The 14,608-nt window shown below is 53.6% G+C and overlaps 2 protein-coding genes across 2 annotated transcripts; one reads left to right on the forward strand and one right to left on the reverse strand.

Annotated features, from left to right (window-relative positions):
* Window positions 1–418: 418 nt before the first annotated feature.
* SMCR8 (SMCR8-C9orf72 complex subunit) lies at window positions 419–7,772 on the forward strand. Its single transcript, XM_015876541.2, has 2 exons — window positions 419–2,893; window positions 4,480–7,772. The coding sequence occupies exons 1-2, from the start codon at window positions 540–542 to the stop codon at window positions 4,931–4,933; spliced, it is 2,808 nt and encodes a 935-aa protein (XP_015732027.1). The 5' UTR covers window positions 419–539; the 3' UTR covers window positions 4,934–7,772.
* A 1,401-nt stretch (window positions 7,773–9,173) lies between these two features.
* On the reverse strand, window positions 9,174–14,422 carry SHMT1 (serine hydroxymethyltransferase 1). Its single transcript, XM_015876542.2, has 12 exons — window positions 14,325–14,422; window positions 13,480–13,604; window positions 12,908–13,053; window positions 12,437–12,552; window positions 12,186–12,346; window positions 11,992–12,073; window positions 11,488–11,700; window positions 11,181–11,297; window positions 10,805–10,927; window positions 10,543–10,659; window positions 10,273–10,383; window positions 9,174–10,082 (listed from the first exon to the last, which is right to left on the reverse strand). The coding sequence occupies exons 2-12, from the start codon at window positions 13,579–13,581 to the stop codon at window positions 9,913–9,915; spliced, it is 1,458 nt and encodes a 485-aa protein (XP_015732028.1). The 5' UTR covers window positions 13,582–13,604; window positions 14,325–14,422; the 3' UTR covers window positions 9,174–9,912.
* Between the last annotated feature and the right edge of the window lie 186 nt (window positions 14,423–14,608).

The raw sequence follows: 14,608 nt of genomic DNA on the forward strand, positions 1-14,608 counted from the left end.
CTGACAAACAGTTCCCCGCTTCCTTCTCCCCCCCGGGCCCATCCCCGCTTCCTTCTCCCCTCCCCGCACCCTCCCAGGCAGTATTTAACCCGCACACAAAGCACAGCCCATCACATCCCCCATCCCATCCCATCCCACCCCTCCATCCCCCATCTCATTCCACCTCCTCAGTTCCCCTTCAGCCGCCGCCGCTCCCGCGCTATTTCTGTCGCAAAAGGCGGCGCGCTTTCCCTCCCCTCCACGACATGCCGTAAAGCGCGGCAGCGCGAAGAACTACATGTCCCATGATGCCCCGTGGCGCCGTTCTTGCCGTGTGGGCAGGTTCTCTCGCTTTGTCCAGGCCCAACATGGCGTTAAGCAAAGCGGCGGCTCCGCTTCCGGCCGGCGGGGTGAAAGGTCGCGGCGTCATGTGATTCCAAGATGGCGGCGGTGCCGCGGTGCCCGTGAGGGAGCGGGGCCGGGGCTGCCCGGCCGGGTCTGGGTCGGGGGGGGCCGGGGCGGCCTCGGAGCTCCATGTCGGGGCCCCCCCTGCGGGAATAATGATCAGCGCCCCCGACGTGGTGGCCTTCACCAGGGAGGAGGAGCTGGGGGACGAGCTGTACCGGGAGCCGCCGCTGCCCGAGGAGTACTCCGTGCCGCTCTTCCCTTTCTCCGGCCACGGCTCCAACCCTTGGGCCAAGGTGTCCAGCTCCAAGTTCAGCCGGGATTTCATCCTCATCTCCGAGTTCTCGGAGCAGGTGGGGCCGCAGCCCCTGCTGACCATCCCCGATGACGCCAAGGTGCCGGGCAGTTTTGATCTCAATTATTTCTCCCTTCGGATCATGTCGGTGGATTATCAGGCTTCTTTTGTGGGACACCCTCCCGGCTGTGCCTACCCCAAGCTGAACTTCGTGGAGGATTCCAAAGTGGTGCTGGGGGACTCCAAGGAAGGAGCCTTTGCCTATGTGCACCACCTGACGCTGTATGACCTGGAAGCCAGGGGCTTTGTGAGGCCTTTCTGCATGGCCTACATTTCTGCTGACGAGCACAAAATCATGCAGCAGTTTCAGGAACTCTCTGCTGAGTTCTCCAAAGCCTCCGAATGCCTGAAGACGGGGAACAGGAAGGCGTTCGCTAGCGAGCTTGAGAAGAAACTGAAGGATCTCGACTACACCAGGACTGTGCTGCACAACGAAACTGAGATACAGAAGAAAGCCAATGACAAAGGGTATTATACAACCCAAGCCATCGAAAAGGCCAATGAGTTGGCCAGCGTGGAAAAGTCTATTATTGAGCACCAAGACCTGCTGAAGCAGATTAGATCGTACCCCTACAGGAAGCTGAAGGAGTCTGACTTCCACCCCTATGAGCCTGAATGTACGCTGGATCAGTCTGGCGCAGGCAGTGGGCAGGACCTGGCTGCCTCAGACCCTGCTGAGCCAGGAGAAATGCACCTCTACTCCCGCCTGCCCTCCTACACTCCCAAACTCATCAAAGCAAAGCCTGCCAAATGCTTTGACAAGAAGCTGAAAACGCTGGAGGAGCTCTGTGATATTTATTTTTTCACCCAGACCCTCGATCAGTTGCATCACATTGAGAGGACTTTCAGAGGTGATGTGTGCTACCTCCTGACAAACCAGATCAGTAGGGCACTTCTGAAGCAACAAAACGTAACTAACTTTCTATTTGAAGATGTATCTTTTCTGGATGAAAAAGCACCTGAAAACCAGTACAGAGGCTGCCAGGGACTCAGTCAAGATGCTGCTGAAGTAAAGTGTTCAGAAGAGTCCTCTGCTCCTAAGGTGGTTATCAGCATGGGGTCCTACAAGTCTAGTGTGGAGTGCGTCCCAATAAAGATGGAGCAGGACATGGGTGACCCTCAAGAACCTGTAATGACAGAATCCCTAACTTTTGAACACCAGGAGAACCTGGACTATCTCGATGCAGACCTCAAAGGGAGTATCAGTAGTGGTGAAAGCATTGAAGTTCTTGGAACAGAGAAATCTGCATCTGGGCTGATGAAATCGGAGAGCCAGGCCAGCCTGCCCATCAGCCCGAGCCCCCAGGTGGGCAGGAGCAAGGTAGGCAGCCGGAGGACTGTCAGTGAGGACAGCATTGAAGTCCTCAGTACCTGCCCCTCTGAGTCTCTTATCCCGGAAGACTTCAAAGCGAGCTACCCAAGTGCAATTAATGAGGAACCTTACGTGGATGATGAAGAGGGAGGCCTTCGTTTCAACCCCAGATTAAACCCAGGCAATGCTGACGAGCAGGAGGATGCCTCAAACCAGGAAAACTTGGCGCAGATTGATTCTGCTTGCTGTATTGGGAAGGAAAGTCCCAGCTTCCTTGAGCCTCTACCTGATCTGGGCCAGAAGCAGTGTGATGAGGATGGTGTGGTCAGGATTCCCCCTCAGCCTTACCGACAGGCTGAGCAGGGGCTGCGTAGCAGCTTTGTGGGCTCCCCACCCTGTGATAATGCTTCAGGGGGGCTCCTTCCCCACGAGCTCGATTCACGCTACCCCACAGCGGGCAGGGAGGTGAGCAGGACCAGCCTGGATGAGTGCTCAGACTCCACAAGCTACATCAGCAGCGCTGCCTCCACCTGCTCCGACCGAACACCATCTCCTGCTCACCCCGTGTGCCTCGCAAATGAGAGGCACAAAAAGAAGGCTGGGCAGAACGCGCTGCGGTTCATCAGGCAGTACCCCTTTGCCCACCCTGCAATATACTCTCTGCTCAGTGGAAGGACCCTGGTAGTGCTGGGGGAAGATGAAGCAATAGTCAAGAAGCTGGTGACTGCGCTCTCCATCTTTGTGCCGAACTGTGGTGCTTATGCCAAACCTGTGAAACACTGGGTCACTTCCCCTCTGCATGTGGTGGATTTCCAGAAATGGAAGCTGATTGGGCTCCAAAGGTAAACTGGGGGGGCTCTCTGCTTCTTGGTGTCGAGGTATATGATAAAAAACTAAGTTTACTGAGTGGGGAATTTGATGTGCAGAGGCGTTCTCTTTATGTAATCACCTACACAGCTGCCACAGATTTCTGCTTCTGGGATGTATTTGGAGGAGGGTGGTGTGTTTGTCTGCTTCTGTACATTCAGCCTCGCTTAAGAATTAATCTGAAACATCTGCTGGGCACTTACTGCTAGGCTCATACTGTTGTTTAGCTAGGAGGTTTCCTGATGTTTTAGATCTTAAGTCTAGCAGAACAAGGGAACAGGTGCACGTCCCAGTGATTTCCTGGCTGGTCTGATAATGAAGCCCTCTTGAAGAGCCCCCTGTGCTTTGTTACCTTTCCTATCACCTCCTTCTAAAATTCTCAACGTTTCTGGCAGTCATTGCTGAAATACAGAAATCTGCTTTCCAAGCTGCTGTGTATTGCATCTCTGGTGGTTGAGCTGTGAGCTCACCCTGATTTTTGTGTTTGTGGGATAGGCTGCCTGGTCTGCCAGCAGCTCCTTCAAAACTCTGCTGTTGGTGAGATGTTTACAAGCCGTGACTGTTTGCTGGTTGATTAATGTTTGTGGTTAGATGCAGTTTGTATGATGAAAAGTCTCTTTTGCTTTAAAAAAAAAACAAAACAAAAAGCAAAACTGCTTGTAAGGTGCGTCAGTCATTTAGACTCTTCTCTGTGGAATGTTAATTAGTTGTTGAGTTTAACATGGATGCTCTCAGCAAACCATTTATATGAAGGCCACAAGAAGGAACTTGGAGGCTAAATTAATTATTACAGCACAGCTGTGAGGGTGCTGTACTCACAAAGCCACACTGCCTGGGCACAGGGGCAGCTCTTGCACCAGCATTTGGTGCTTCTGGTTTGGGGCTGGGAGCTGCTTCTCTCCAGAGCAATTTGAACCAGGCAGAACAGCAGAGCAGAAGGTAGGGTTTGCGTAGGCTTGTAATTTGCATTTAAATAGCATTAATTTAGGCTTGATGAATAATTGCACATTGTAAACGTGCAGCAGATTTGCATCTGGATGAAGAATGCCAAGGCTCAGCCAGGGAATATTCTGGTCTAAGGATGGCTTCCTTTTTAAAGGAAGGTTTTGTTCCTCTTTGAGCTCCTTGGGGCAGCTCCTTCCCAAAACAGATAGAGAGGGGGAAGGTGGAGCTTGTGGCAAGGGGATTTCTGTTCCCTTCTTGTCACGTCCAGAAGGAAGCCAACAGCTGCTGCGAGATCTGCTTCTGTTACCGCAAATGTCGCTTCCCTCCCTCTCTGTCCTCATTTCTGTGTCTCTGGGGGAGGAAGCTGCCCACAGGGCTGTGTTGGTGAAGCAGCACACGCTCAGTGCAGATCAGTGTGTGGGGATCTGTGAGATCGAGGTTCCCTTGGGGTCTATCAGACTGGAGAGGCTGTTTGGCCATCCTCATCCATGCCAGCCTTAATTTACCCTCAATGTATCAAAAGCTGGAGGGAGTTCGGGTGTGATACAGGGGCCTGGGCAGTCTGCTTCATAGCTCTCTGGTTTCCTCCAGCTTAACCTCTCTGTTGCTCTTTCAGGACCGTGTCTCCAGCAGGAGTGAATGTGCTGCACGCCCTGAGCCGCTACAGCCGCTACGTCAGCATCCTGGATGCAGACAGTAAGACGCTCCGCTGCCCACTGTACAAAGGCACCTTGGTGGCCAGGCTGGCAGACCACCGCACACAGATCAAACGGGGCAGCACCTACTACATGCACGTCCAAAGCGTCCTCACCCAGCTGTGTTCAAAAGCCTTCCTCTACACCTTCTGCCACCATTTGCACCTTCCCATCAACGAAAGGGAACCGGAGGAATCCGTTGTGAACCGCAGGATGAACTTTCTGAAGCATCACCTGGGCCTTGCTAATGAAGATGTTAAAATTGTACAGTATTTAGCTGAGCTGCTGAAGCTGCATTACATTCAGGAACCCGGCCAGGGGGTGAATCCTCTGCTCAGATTTGACTACGTTCCCAGCTTTTTGTACAAAATCTAGCAGCACGTAGGCTGTCAGCCTGCATACTTGGATTCTGATAGAGATCATCCATGCTTGGCATTGATGCTGTCCGCAGTAGCTGTCATACATCAGGAAGGGGCAAAGAAGACATTGTATTTGCAAGCATTTCTGCTTCATAGAAATCAGTGTCTGAGGGACTGAATTTCAGTGTGGTTCCCTGTTGCTGAGAATGTAGATGTTCCATCACGTAAAACACTGGGCACTCTGTTTTTAAATGTTAGAAGGGACACTATTAATGCTTAAAATATATCATGGTAGCATCCCAGGGGGATTATGGCATGGAGGGAGAGATGAGCAGTGCTTAGTGGTGTGCAGCTCCCAAAACATGCAGGACTCTGCACTTCTGCCAGAGCCCTGAGTGTTGTTGCTCCTTTCCATGGAGCCAGAGCAGAGACCAGGAGGGAAATATAAAGGCTATATGAAGTTTTTAACTCAATGGTGTCTCGTGTGAGCATGGGATGTAAGCAGTGGACACAGTGTGTGTTTACCTATGTGAAGCAGCAGCCAATGGTGTTCTTTCCCATGGTTTCTCAGCTTTGTTAAAACCTGAAATGGAGTTGAACACTTAAAGTAGGCTGGCACCAAGGCTCTGCTGCTGTGAATGTAGAGCACTGTGCCTTGTTAATTTGTCACGTCCTGTTTGCTGGGAGAGCTCTGAGAAGGGTGGGAGGGAGACCAGGAATCCTAAAAGCTTGTGAAGCTGGGAGTGACCTGCTAAGGAGAGATGGGGTCTGAACTGAATGGGCTCTAAGGTGCTTTTTGTGTTGGAGAGACAAACAGTGCAATGCAGCTGAAGTTACGCTGTGAGACAACAAGCTTCTGCAGCAGGCTGCCCAGTTAGTGAGGTACTGCTGCTCAGGAGAGGGCTAGGAGGAATTGAATGGACTCCATGTTGTATCTATATAGTTTCTATTTTTGTTGGTTTTGGGGAATTGACTTTTGTGCTTGGTGGCAAAGCCAGGTCAGCGTCACCGCATGCTGGTGTGCCAATTCAGTTTATGTTATTGCTAAGCCTTTGCCATGTCTCGACTACCTCTCATGTTGTGCTCTGGGTGGTTCAGGACAGGGCAGAGCTGCAGATATCCAAGCCCAGACACAAGCACTTTCCTTTTGAAGCTTCCACGCTGCTGTCAGTGCCAGAAGGGCAGTGCCACCATCACAGCGATGCTGCTGGAAGATTGTTCCCTTTGGTGCTGGGAGCTTTGTGCCAGACACAGCGCTTCCCTCTGGAGTCTGGCAGGAGGTGCAACTCGTTGGCTGCAGCCTGCTCTGTTCTGTGCTGTGTGGCAGCAGCAGCTCCTGTGGTACTTCTGAGCAAGAGGAAGAAGCCTCGCTAGGAAAGGTAGCCTGGTTTTATTTCTTTTTAGCACTTTTCTGACGATGGGATGAGAACAGCTAAGATTGTACAAGATTAGTTGAAGTTCTGTGTTTAACTTTTATTTGCTTGTTTTTAAAACCTCTGTTTACCATGGTCATGTAAGTCAGAGCTGGAATGGAATGTGACCCTTCCATGCCTGGGGAAGTTTTTGTGTGGATGGAGGCTGGGGTTTGTCAGCATGAGCCTGGACCCTCTTGAAACACACTGTTGCTCATAATCCTGTGCCCCAAGGGCAGGGAGCCTCCGTGGGTAGGCTTCATCCAGCCACCAGCATTGCCACTTCAATACCAACCTCCTGCTGCCCTGCCTGCAGAGGGCTCTTGGAGCAGTACAGGAGATGTTAACCAACAAGGCAAAGAGTCTGTTTCAAGTAGCAGCATCGCTTGTGGTGGCTTACAGTGGGGCAGCTGGGATGTTTGAGCTCATGACACTCTCCAGAGCAGTTTCAAGGCCAGGGGTTGCTTGTGCTGGTCTCTTTGGTGTGCAGTGGGGAAGCAGTATGGCTTCATGTTTGCTGAAAGGGAACGGTGTGCCTGTGCGTGGGGCTGCACACCCTCATAGCATGTTCAAAGACCTTTTCCTTCTCTGATACTATCTGTGTCCTCCTGTACGCTGTTGTAACTGGGTCTGCTGGTGAAAGACTTCCACGTCCATAGAAAACATACTTTCTGAAGTGACTCAAGGTGTCTCCTTGTCGATCTATGTGCATCTGGACGACTTCCAGGTGAGACTCCCTGGGATGAGGAAGGCACCAGGCAGTTTGAAGCTCCCTGCGCCCTGCCTGACTCACAGCTCTGAAAAGCTTTCGTCACAGTGGCTCATGTTTTGCGCTGGGGAACCACCTGCAGTGTTTGGGTCTGAGGAGGGAGGGAGGAACTCTTTGCCTGCTGACTCACGTGTCTCTTCCTGCAGGCTGAAAGCTCAGAGCAGCAGAGCAGGATTGGTGATCAGCTCCGGCTGATTTCATAATCATCATGGTCCTTATCTGGAAGCTGCCCTCATAGACTGTCAGATAAGTCATTTCTCCTCTACCAAACCTAAAGTACCGATATTCAAGGCTGTGTTGAGCAATACTTGCACTTCCACCAGTCTGACCTGCTTTTATCTCTCCACCACAAAGCACTTCTGAATTTTGGAGGATGCCCTGGGGGCTTCAGTGGGGCTGTCACCTGTGTTATCTGCACCTGGGCCGTTGGGAGGGAGCTGTATGGAAACATGCCTGGGAGCATTTGTCATAAGGACCATTTTGGATGGCCCTGAGCTCACCTTCCTGCTCAGGGCAGTGAGTTGTGCCAGGCTCCAGGCAGCACCTAACTGACATTGCAGTTGAGGGCAGTTGGATGCAGCTGGTGGTTCAGGAGCTGAATTCCTCTTTGCTCAGTTATTTCTCTGTTTTTCTGATCTGACTGCACAGTAAAGATCCCTATATTGGCACTTTAAGACGTTTTCCTCATCTTCACTGTGTTACCTCACTAGTTTCCAATACTGGCAGACTTGCAACAAGTTAAGATCTTACTAACAGCTCCTGTGAAGAATCCTAGCATGTGTGTTATCAGACTCGTACTGTACCGCAGTCCTCCAGCACAAGCAGGGCTGATTCCCCACAGCCACTGCATGATGCTGCCCAGCCTTCCTGCATCTGCCCTCCGTACCAGCGCCAGCAGTGCTGCGCACAGTCCTGATCTGCTCCTGCAAGTGCTGCTGCCCGCCCTGCACTCCTGCATGCTGACTGCAGCTCCATCCTCTGCCGGCTGCTGTGGGATGAAGGCTTTTAAGGCCAGTTGGAGAATTCATCATCAGGGGAAAAGCCTCCCATGGCCACCTGGCTGGGGGAGCAGGGCTCGGTGTTTGTGCTCCTCTTGTTCCTTGCACTGGGAGACATCCGCTCGCTTGTGCTCTGAGCTGCGCTGCCAGCCCCTTTGGGATCCCACCATGAGGACGGTGAGCCATAGGAGTAGGCGATACCAACCCTACGCAGGTCGCATTTCTCAGAGGATAGCGCTTGGATTTTCTTTCATCCAGTAGCAATCACTTCTAAGCAGCTCCAAAGCTGTCTTGCCTTGACTAGGGAAGCACTGCCTATACTCTAGCAATATTAACCATTTTGTAAGGGCTGGGAGAAGCACTTGAGGAGTGAGATCTGATGTCTCCCCACCCCAGGCCCATTCTGTGGTTTTCATTCAGCACTGGAATGAATGCAGGCAGCCCCGAGCCCGCAGTCTCAAGGCAGGTGACTGCACACACTGCTGGTTTGGCATCCTAGAGCGCTGGGCAGGACCCACTGCAGGGCACGGGGCTTATAGCAGCACCTCTAAGTGTGCTGGGCAATTGGGTGAGCTGTGTGGGCTGACGGAGGGTGCCAGCTCTGCGCTGTGCCCCAAAAGCACAACATTAGACTGTGCAGGGCTGTACCCTGCTATTTGAGGGAGCCTCACCACTTGCTTCCGGAGCTGGGGAGGGCACAGAGCTGTGGCTCAATGTTCATGAGATGTATTTTAACTGGAAGGCAGAAACACAGGGTACCCAGCCCTGCTGCTCACCCCGGTGCAGGGCGAGCACAGATGGGGATGGGGCTGGGGTAGGAGCTGCCTCTGAGGGCTGCGAGGAGGCTGTGATGAATTCTCATCTTATTTTAAAGCACTGTATCCTATTACTGCATGTCGAGTTACGTGTGTGTGCCTGTGTGTACTGAATGCTTGTGTCAGTAGTTAGAGCGAGTGTGACGGGAGAAGCCCAAGAAGCATGTCTCAGTGTCGTGCTGTGTTACTGCACAAGAACTTAACATATGTTAACACCAAATGACTAGTCTGAGAAATGTACTTAAAAAAAAACAAAAACAAAACAAAAAAAAAGAATTATTTATTTGGGTTCAGATATTTTTGAAATACAAAAATTGGTTGTATTTTTTAAAGCTTATAATTCTTGTCATACATTGTGGTTAAATTCTTAATTTTACTGTGCTTATTAAAAAATGGTTCTACCTAATAAGGTGTGTGCTCAGAGGTCTGAGAAACCCCTGCAGATGTTGGTTTGTGTTGTGGTGAAGCTGGGCTCGTGGCCCCAGCAGGGCTGTTCTCTGGGTATGGGATGAGGTTTGGCCCTGGCAAAATGTGTGGAGATCCAAAAGGAGAGCTGGTGTGTGTGTGTAGGAAGGCGAGCCTTGGAGGCTGAAGCCAGGAAGACTTTTGTAAGGCTGTGAAGTTCCTGGGCATGGGACCCTGAGTTCTGGCTCCTGGGTGTCCCTCCTGCCTGTGAAGGCAGACAGTTCTGTGTAATCTCATCTACTGCTCCCATAGCAGATCGATCCCAAACCTTGTCTTGAGGCCAGGGATTTCCTTCTGCTTAGGCCCATTTGTAAAATCTATTGGTGAAAGGTTTGGTCTGAGCTCAGAGGGGCTCCAGTGTCAGAAACAGGAAGGGAGAGGTGAGGGAGAGCCAGATGAGGAGCTGCTGCATGGGGTCAGCACCAGTAGGAAGATGCAGGGAGAAGGCACCAGGGCAATGGGCTCATTCCAGTGGTATGAGTGTGCCATGGTCCCTGGTACTTCCTTGGCTCTGAGAGTGGGCACAGTGCCTCCCATTACAGGACTGGCAGTCCGGGGAGTGGGAAGGTTGCTGCGAATGCCTCCACCTCTTCCTTCAGTGCCTTTAGCTCTCCCCGGTATTTTTCCTCCTCTAGTTTCTCCTTGAATTCCTTCAGTGTTGCCTTAGGGCTCATGTCCTTCTGCACACGCAGCGTCAGCTCAATGCCTGCCAGGGTGGGAGATGTGTGGCTCAGCCCCATCAACAGGCAGGTGCCACGTCCAGCAGCTCTCTCAGCACTGCCATGGCTGCCATGGTTGGGGCTGCTCCCCACGACGCTTGGGAGAGGAGGAGCTGGGCTGACAAGGACTCACTGCCCTGTGCCACCACCACCTGCTTGAGGAAATGGGACCCTCACCTTTGTGGATGTACTGAGCCACCTTGCGGAAATCGTCCTGTCGAAAGCCCCGGGAGGTGAGAGCTGGTGTCCCGAAACGCAGACCACTGGGACGAAGGGCACTGACATCACCTGCAACAGAACAAGCCCTGTGTGACCTCACTGCATGGAAACATAGCCTGGACCCCAGGGGCTGGGAGTTCTGTGAGCTCTTCATGGCCCTGGGGGAGCACAGGGCACAAGAGACATCCAGGCAGATGGAGCAAGATATGGAGCCTGTGGGATGCCTACCAGGGCATGTGTTCTTGTTGCAGGCGATGGAGCAGAGTTCCAGCACCCGCTCGGCCCGGCCTCCATCAGTGCCTCTGCTGCGCAGGTCCAGGAGGATGAGGTGGTTGTCAGAGCCCCCTGCAGAGAGAGGGGAGTTGAGGTGAACACTTGAAACATCAGCAAAAGAAAAAAACTAGAAGGCTCAAGACTGTTGCCCCAGTGGTTGGCTCAGACCTGGGACACGAAGCCGGCCCCAACGCGGGCAGCTGAGGCTGCTCCTTACCTGTGACAATATCATAGCCCAGCTCCATCAGTGCTGCTGCCAGTGTCTTGCAGTTGGCCACCACCTGCTGCTGGTAAGCCTTGAACTCGGGAGTCATGGCCTGCTGCAGGGCCACAGCGATCCCTGGGGATGAAGCACAGCAGTGAGCTTTTGAGGACCAACAAAAGTTATCTTGAAAGCTAAGGAACCTCATGGACAGTCCCTTCCCCTAATCATGCATAGGAACAGCCTGATTTCTCCCTCAGCTGCATCAAATTGGCTGCTCTTTGCTGCTGTACCTCTCAGCTGGAGCACTCTGCCCTGATACTGGGGCTCAGAGCTGAGCCAGGATGTCTTTGTACCCTCCTCACCATCCCAGCCCAGTGCAGGTGTATACCTGCGATGGCATGGTTGTGTGGCCCTCCCTGCAGCCCAGGAAAGACCGCTTGGTTGATGAGGCTCTCCAGGTTGTAGAGTGTTTCCTTCCCTGTCTTGGGGTCTGTGCTGCGGGTGCCTGTGGGAGGAGAGAGCAGGGTAACATATAAGGCAGCTCAGGAAGGGAATTATGCTTGTTCTTCAAATCTGAGCCTTTGGGATGTCCCCAGTCTTTCTGCCCTTCCTATTTCCCAGCAGGAGCAGGAAGGAGCTTTAACCTGCAGCTCCCCTGGCCTGGATGGAGTGCTTCCATGGCTCAGATCAGGCACCTTTGCGATAGAAGATCATGCCGGCCCTGCAGCCCCTCAAGGTCTTGTGGGTGGTGGTGGAGACGACGTCGCAGTGTTCAAATGGTGAGGGCACAACACCAGCAGCCACCAGCCCGCTGATATGGGCCATGTCGGCCATCAGGTAGGCGCTGTTGGCGTCGGCAATCTGTCGCATGCGGGCATAGTCCAAGTTGCGTGAGTAGCAACTGACACCTGCAATAGGACAAGAGGGAATGGCCTCAAGTTGTGCCAGAGAGGTTCTGTTTGGATATCAGGAACATTTTCTTCTCTGAAGGAGTGGGCAGGCACTGACACTGCTGCCCATGGAGGTGGTGGACTTGACAACAGAGGTCTTTTCTATCCTTAATGATTGTGTGATCCTTGTGGGTCCATTCCAGCTTGGGTTGTTCAGTGATTCTGTTCTATAATTCTGCAGCATCCCACTGCAATTGCCCACTGGTTTCAGGATGCCATCCCAACTGGTGTGTAAGCGTCGTTCCTTACCTGCTATAATCAGCTTGGGGTGGAACAGACGGGCATTCTCCTCAAGTTGGTCATAGTCAATGTAACCAGTCTTGGGATTCACCTGGGAGAGGAAGAGGAAGGTTCAGTCACCTTGGCAGGGGTGAAGATCAGTTGCTGTCAAGAGGTTCTTTCACTTATGAAGGCCTGGCTCTCACTGGAGCAGCTTTCCATACCTTGTAGGGCATGGACTCAAAGAATACAGAGGTTGCAGAGATCTTCTTCTTGTCCGTCATGAACCCATGGGTCAGATGGCCCCCGTCAGGCAGGTCCAGCCCCATGATTCTGCCGTGGGGCTCCACCAGGGCCGTGTACACCGCAAAGTTAGCGGGTGACCCTGTGGCAGGAGCACACGAGGCAGTTCAGAGGTGCTGGGGCATGCAGAGGCCAGCACAGCCTGTGCTGCCTCCCCTGGGGATGCCGTTACCTGAGTAGGGCTGGACGTTGACACCCCACTTCTGGGGGTCAAGCCGGAATGCCTGCAGGGCTCGCTTCTGGCACAGCCGTTCCAGCTCATCTACAAACTCTGTCCCGCCATAGTACCTGCAGGTAAAGGATGGGGAAGGAGTTACATTGAGGTTGGTGTCTGCTGAGAACAAAACCTCAAGGTTAAAACTAATCTCTTCATTTAGCAATGTGTACCCAAGGCAGTGCCAGCTGTGAGACCAGGATGCTGCTGTTTGCAAGCAGCAGACATGACCCTGCTACAATTACCTGGTGCACGGCCAAGGACAGAAGCTGAGAGGGTCAGATCCTGTCCTGCAGGAGCTTGGTTGCCAGCACCAGGACATGGCTTCCTTCCCAGAGATGAGGTCTTGAGGTGAACATGACAATGCAGATGGTCCCTGCCCCCTCCCTACAAGAGTGTGTGTGTCTCAGGCTCTCCCCAGCCCCGTACCTCTGTCCAGGGTAGCCCTCAGAGTATTTATTGTTCAAGCAGGATCCCAGCGCCTCCAGGACTGCGCAGCTCGCAAAGTTCTCTGATGCAATCAGCTCCAGCCCCAGCCTCTGCCGCTGCTTCTCCTTCTTGATGATGTTGTACACCTTGAGGAGGGAGAGATAGCTTCACTTGTGCCAGCTCTTCACAGAGGTGTGGGTGCTGCATGGCATGGGATGCACTCTCAGAGGAGTCAGGATGGCAGAGAGCAGTCTGAAAGCCACTGGAGAAGGGAGGTGAGGCCCCTTCTTGGTACAGCTAATCACACGTCCTGCCACATCCTGAGTTTCTGTGGTAGATACCACAAAGCCATCAGGTAATTCAGCTCTTGCTTGGGCTGAACTGTGGCTGCAGAGTTCTGGGCCTGGTGCAGGTGTCAGAGCTCCAGGCAAAGAGTTATGAGCAACGGCTGAGAAATTACAGCCACAGCATGTGCATGTTGGTTGCAAGGCCCAGGGCTGGCTGAATCCCAGCAGCTTTAGCCTTGCTCTGTGCTCCTGGTTCAAGGAGGTTGGTGTCCCAACAGCTCTCACCTCAGGGTCATTCCTGTCGAGTGGCTCCAGCAGCATCTTATTGTGGGAGGCCCAGAGCTCTGCGCTGGGGAGGCTCCCAGCACCCTGTGCCATGTTCGCCATCTGTCCGCTGCCTCTGCTGCCACCTGCAAAAGGCACAGGGAGGGTGTTTATTGCAGCAACATGGCCATTTCCAGTGCCCTCCTGTTCTCCTCCAGCCTGGATATCACACAACCGAGGTGTGTGGCTTCCCTCTACCCCTCCCTCATCCTTACACTTGGGGAAGTGGGGAGCCCATAAGCACACATGCCAAACTCCAGCAGTACCATTTCATTGCACTCAGGCTTTAGACCTGATCTTGCTCTAAGCCCAAGGCAGCAGCAGCCCCTCAGCACCAAGCATTGCCAAACAGCACACAAACTCCTGAGCAGTCAGGGCAGCCCAGCTCCAGCCCTGGCTGCACACAAAGTGTCTTTTTATCCATTAACCCCGCAAGGCCGCAGAGGGGCCGTGAGCTGGTTGTTAAGCAATCCGCTCCGTTCAGCAACGCGGCCCCCGCTGTGCTCAAAGGCCCGGCTGTCCCGGGGCTTCACTGGCAGCGGGGAAACGCTGTGGGATATGCGTGCTGAACCGAAGGAGCGTTGTGAGGGGTGCTGTGCGAATGCACACTGCTGGCAAAGGGCTGCAGAGCACAAAGCTGCCACGGAGAGCCCCACTGCCACCCTCCTGGTGGGACGTGAGCGGGGGCACGGCCCTGGAGCTTCACCCGCTGTGTCCCACATGGCCCCATCGCATCCCATACCCAGGACCCGGTACCGCCCCGCTCCCACTCACTCTCCCCCTGCCCGCCCCGCATCGCTCCGCACCGATTCGGATCCCGGTCCCGGCCCGCTCAGCCGCCCCGCGGCAGCCCGCGCTCCTACAATAGGCTGCCGCGTCACACCCCTCCGACTCTCAACCAATCAGCGCCCGAACATTGAACTCCGCGACAACTCTTGGTCCAATCCGCGGCGCGCTCCGCCTCGTCCCGCTCCCCATGACCCGCGCTCAGGCGGGGCGGGCAGCGCTGCCGGCACCGGGATGACCTTGGCCGGCCAGGGGGGCTGCGCCGGGCACCCTAACACCAACCCCAACCCTAACCCTAACCCTA

This window comes from Coturnix japonica, chromosome 14 (assembly GCF_001577835.2).
Source record: "Coturnix japonica isolate 7356 chromosome 14, Coturnix japonica 2.1, whole genome shotgun sequence".
Lineage (NCBI taxonomy): Eukaryota > Metazoa > Chordata > Aves > Galliformes > Phasianidae > Coturnix > Coturnix japonica.

What these genes read in the sequence shown, in the direction of transcription:
- SHMT1 (XM_015876542.2), bottom strand. Translation starts at nt 13,581, where the DNA reads ATGGCGAACATGGCACAGGGTGCTGGGAGCCTCCCCAGCGCAGAGCTC. An exon ending in CAACGTCCAGCCCTACTCAG is followed by an intron (nt 12,347 to 12,436) that starts GTAACGGCATCC and finishes CTCCTGCCACAG; the next exon opens with GGTCACCCGCTAACTTTGCG. An exon ending in GGGCTATGATATTGTCACAG is followed by an intron (nt 10,660 to 10,804) that starts GTAAGGAGCAGC and finishes CTCTCTCTGCAG; the next exon opens with GGGGCTCTGACAACCACCTC.
- SMCR8 (XM_015876541.2), top strand. Translation starts at nt 540, where the DNA reads ATGATCAGCGCCCCCGACGTGGTGGCCTTCACCAGGGAGGAGGAGCTG. An exon ending in AAGCTGATTGGGCTCCAAAG is followed by an intron (nt 2,894 to 4,479) that starts GTAAACTGGGGG and finishes TTGCTCTTTCAG; the next exon opens with GACCGTGTCTCCAGCAGGAG.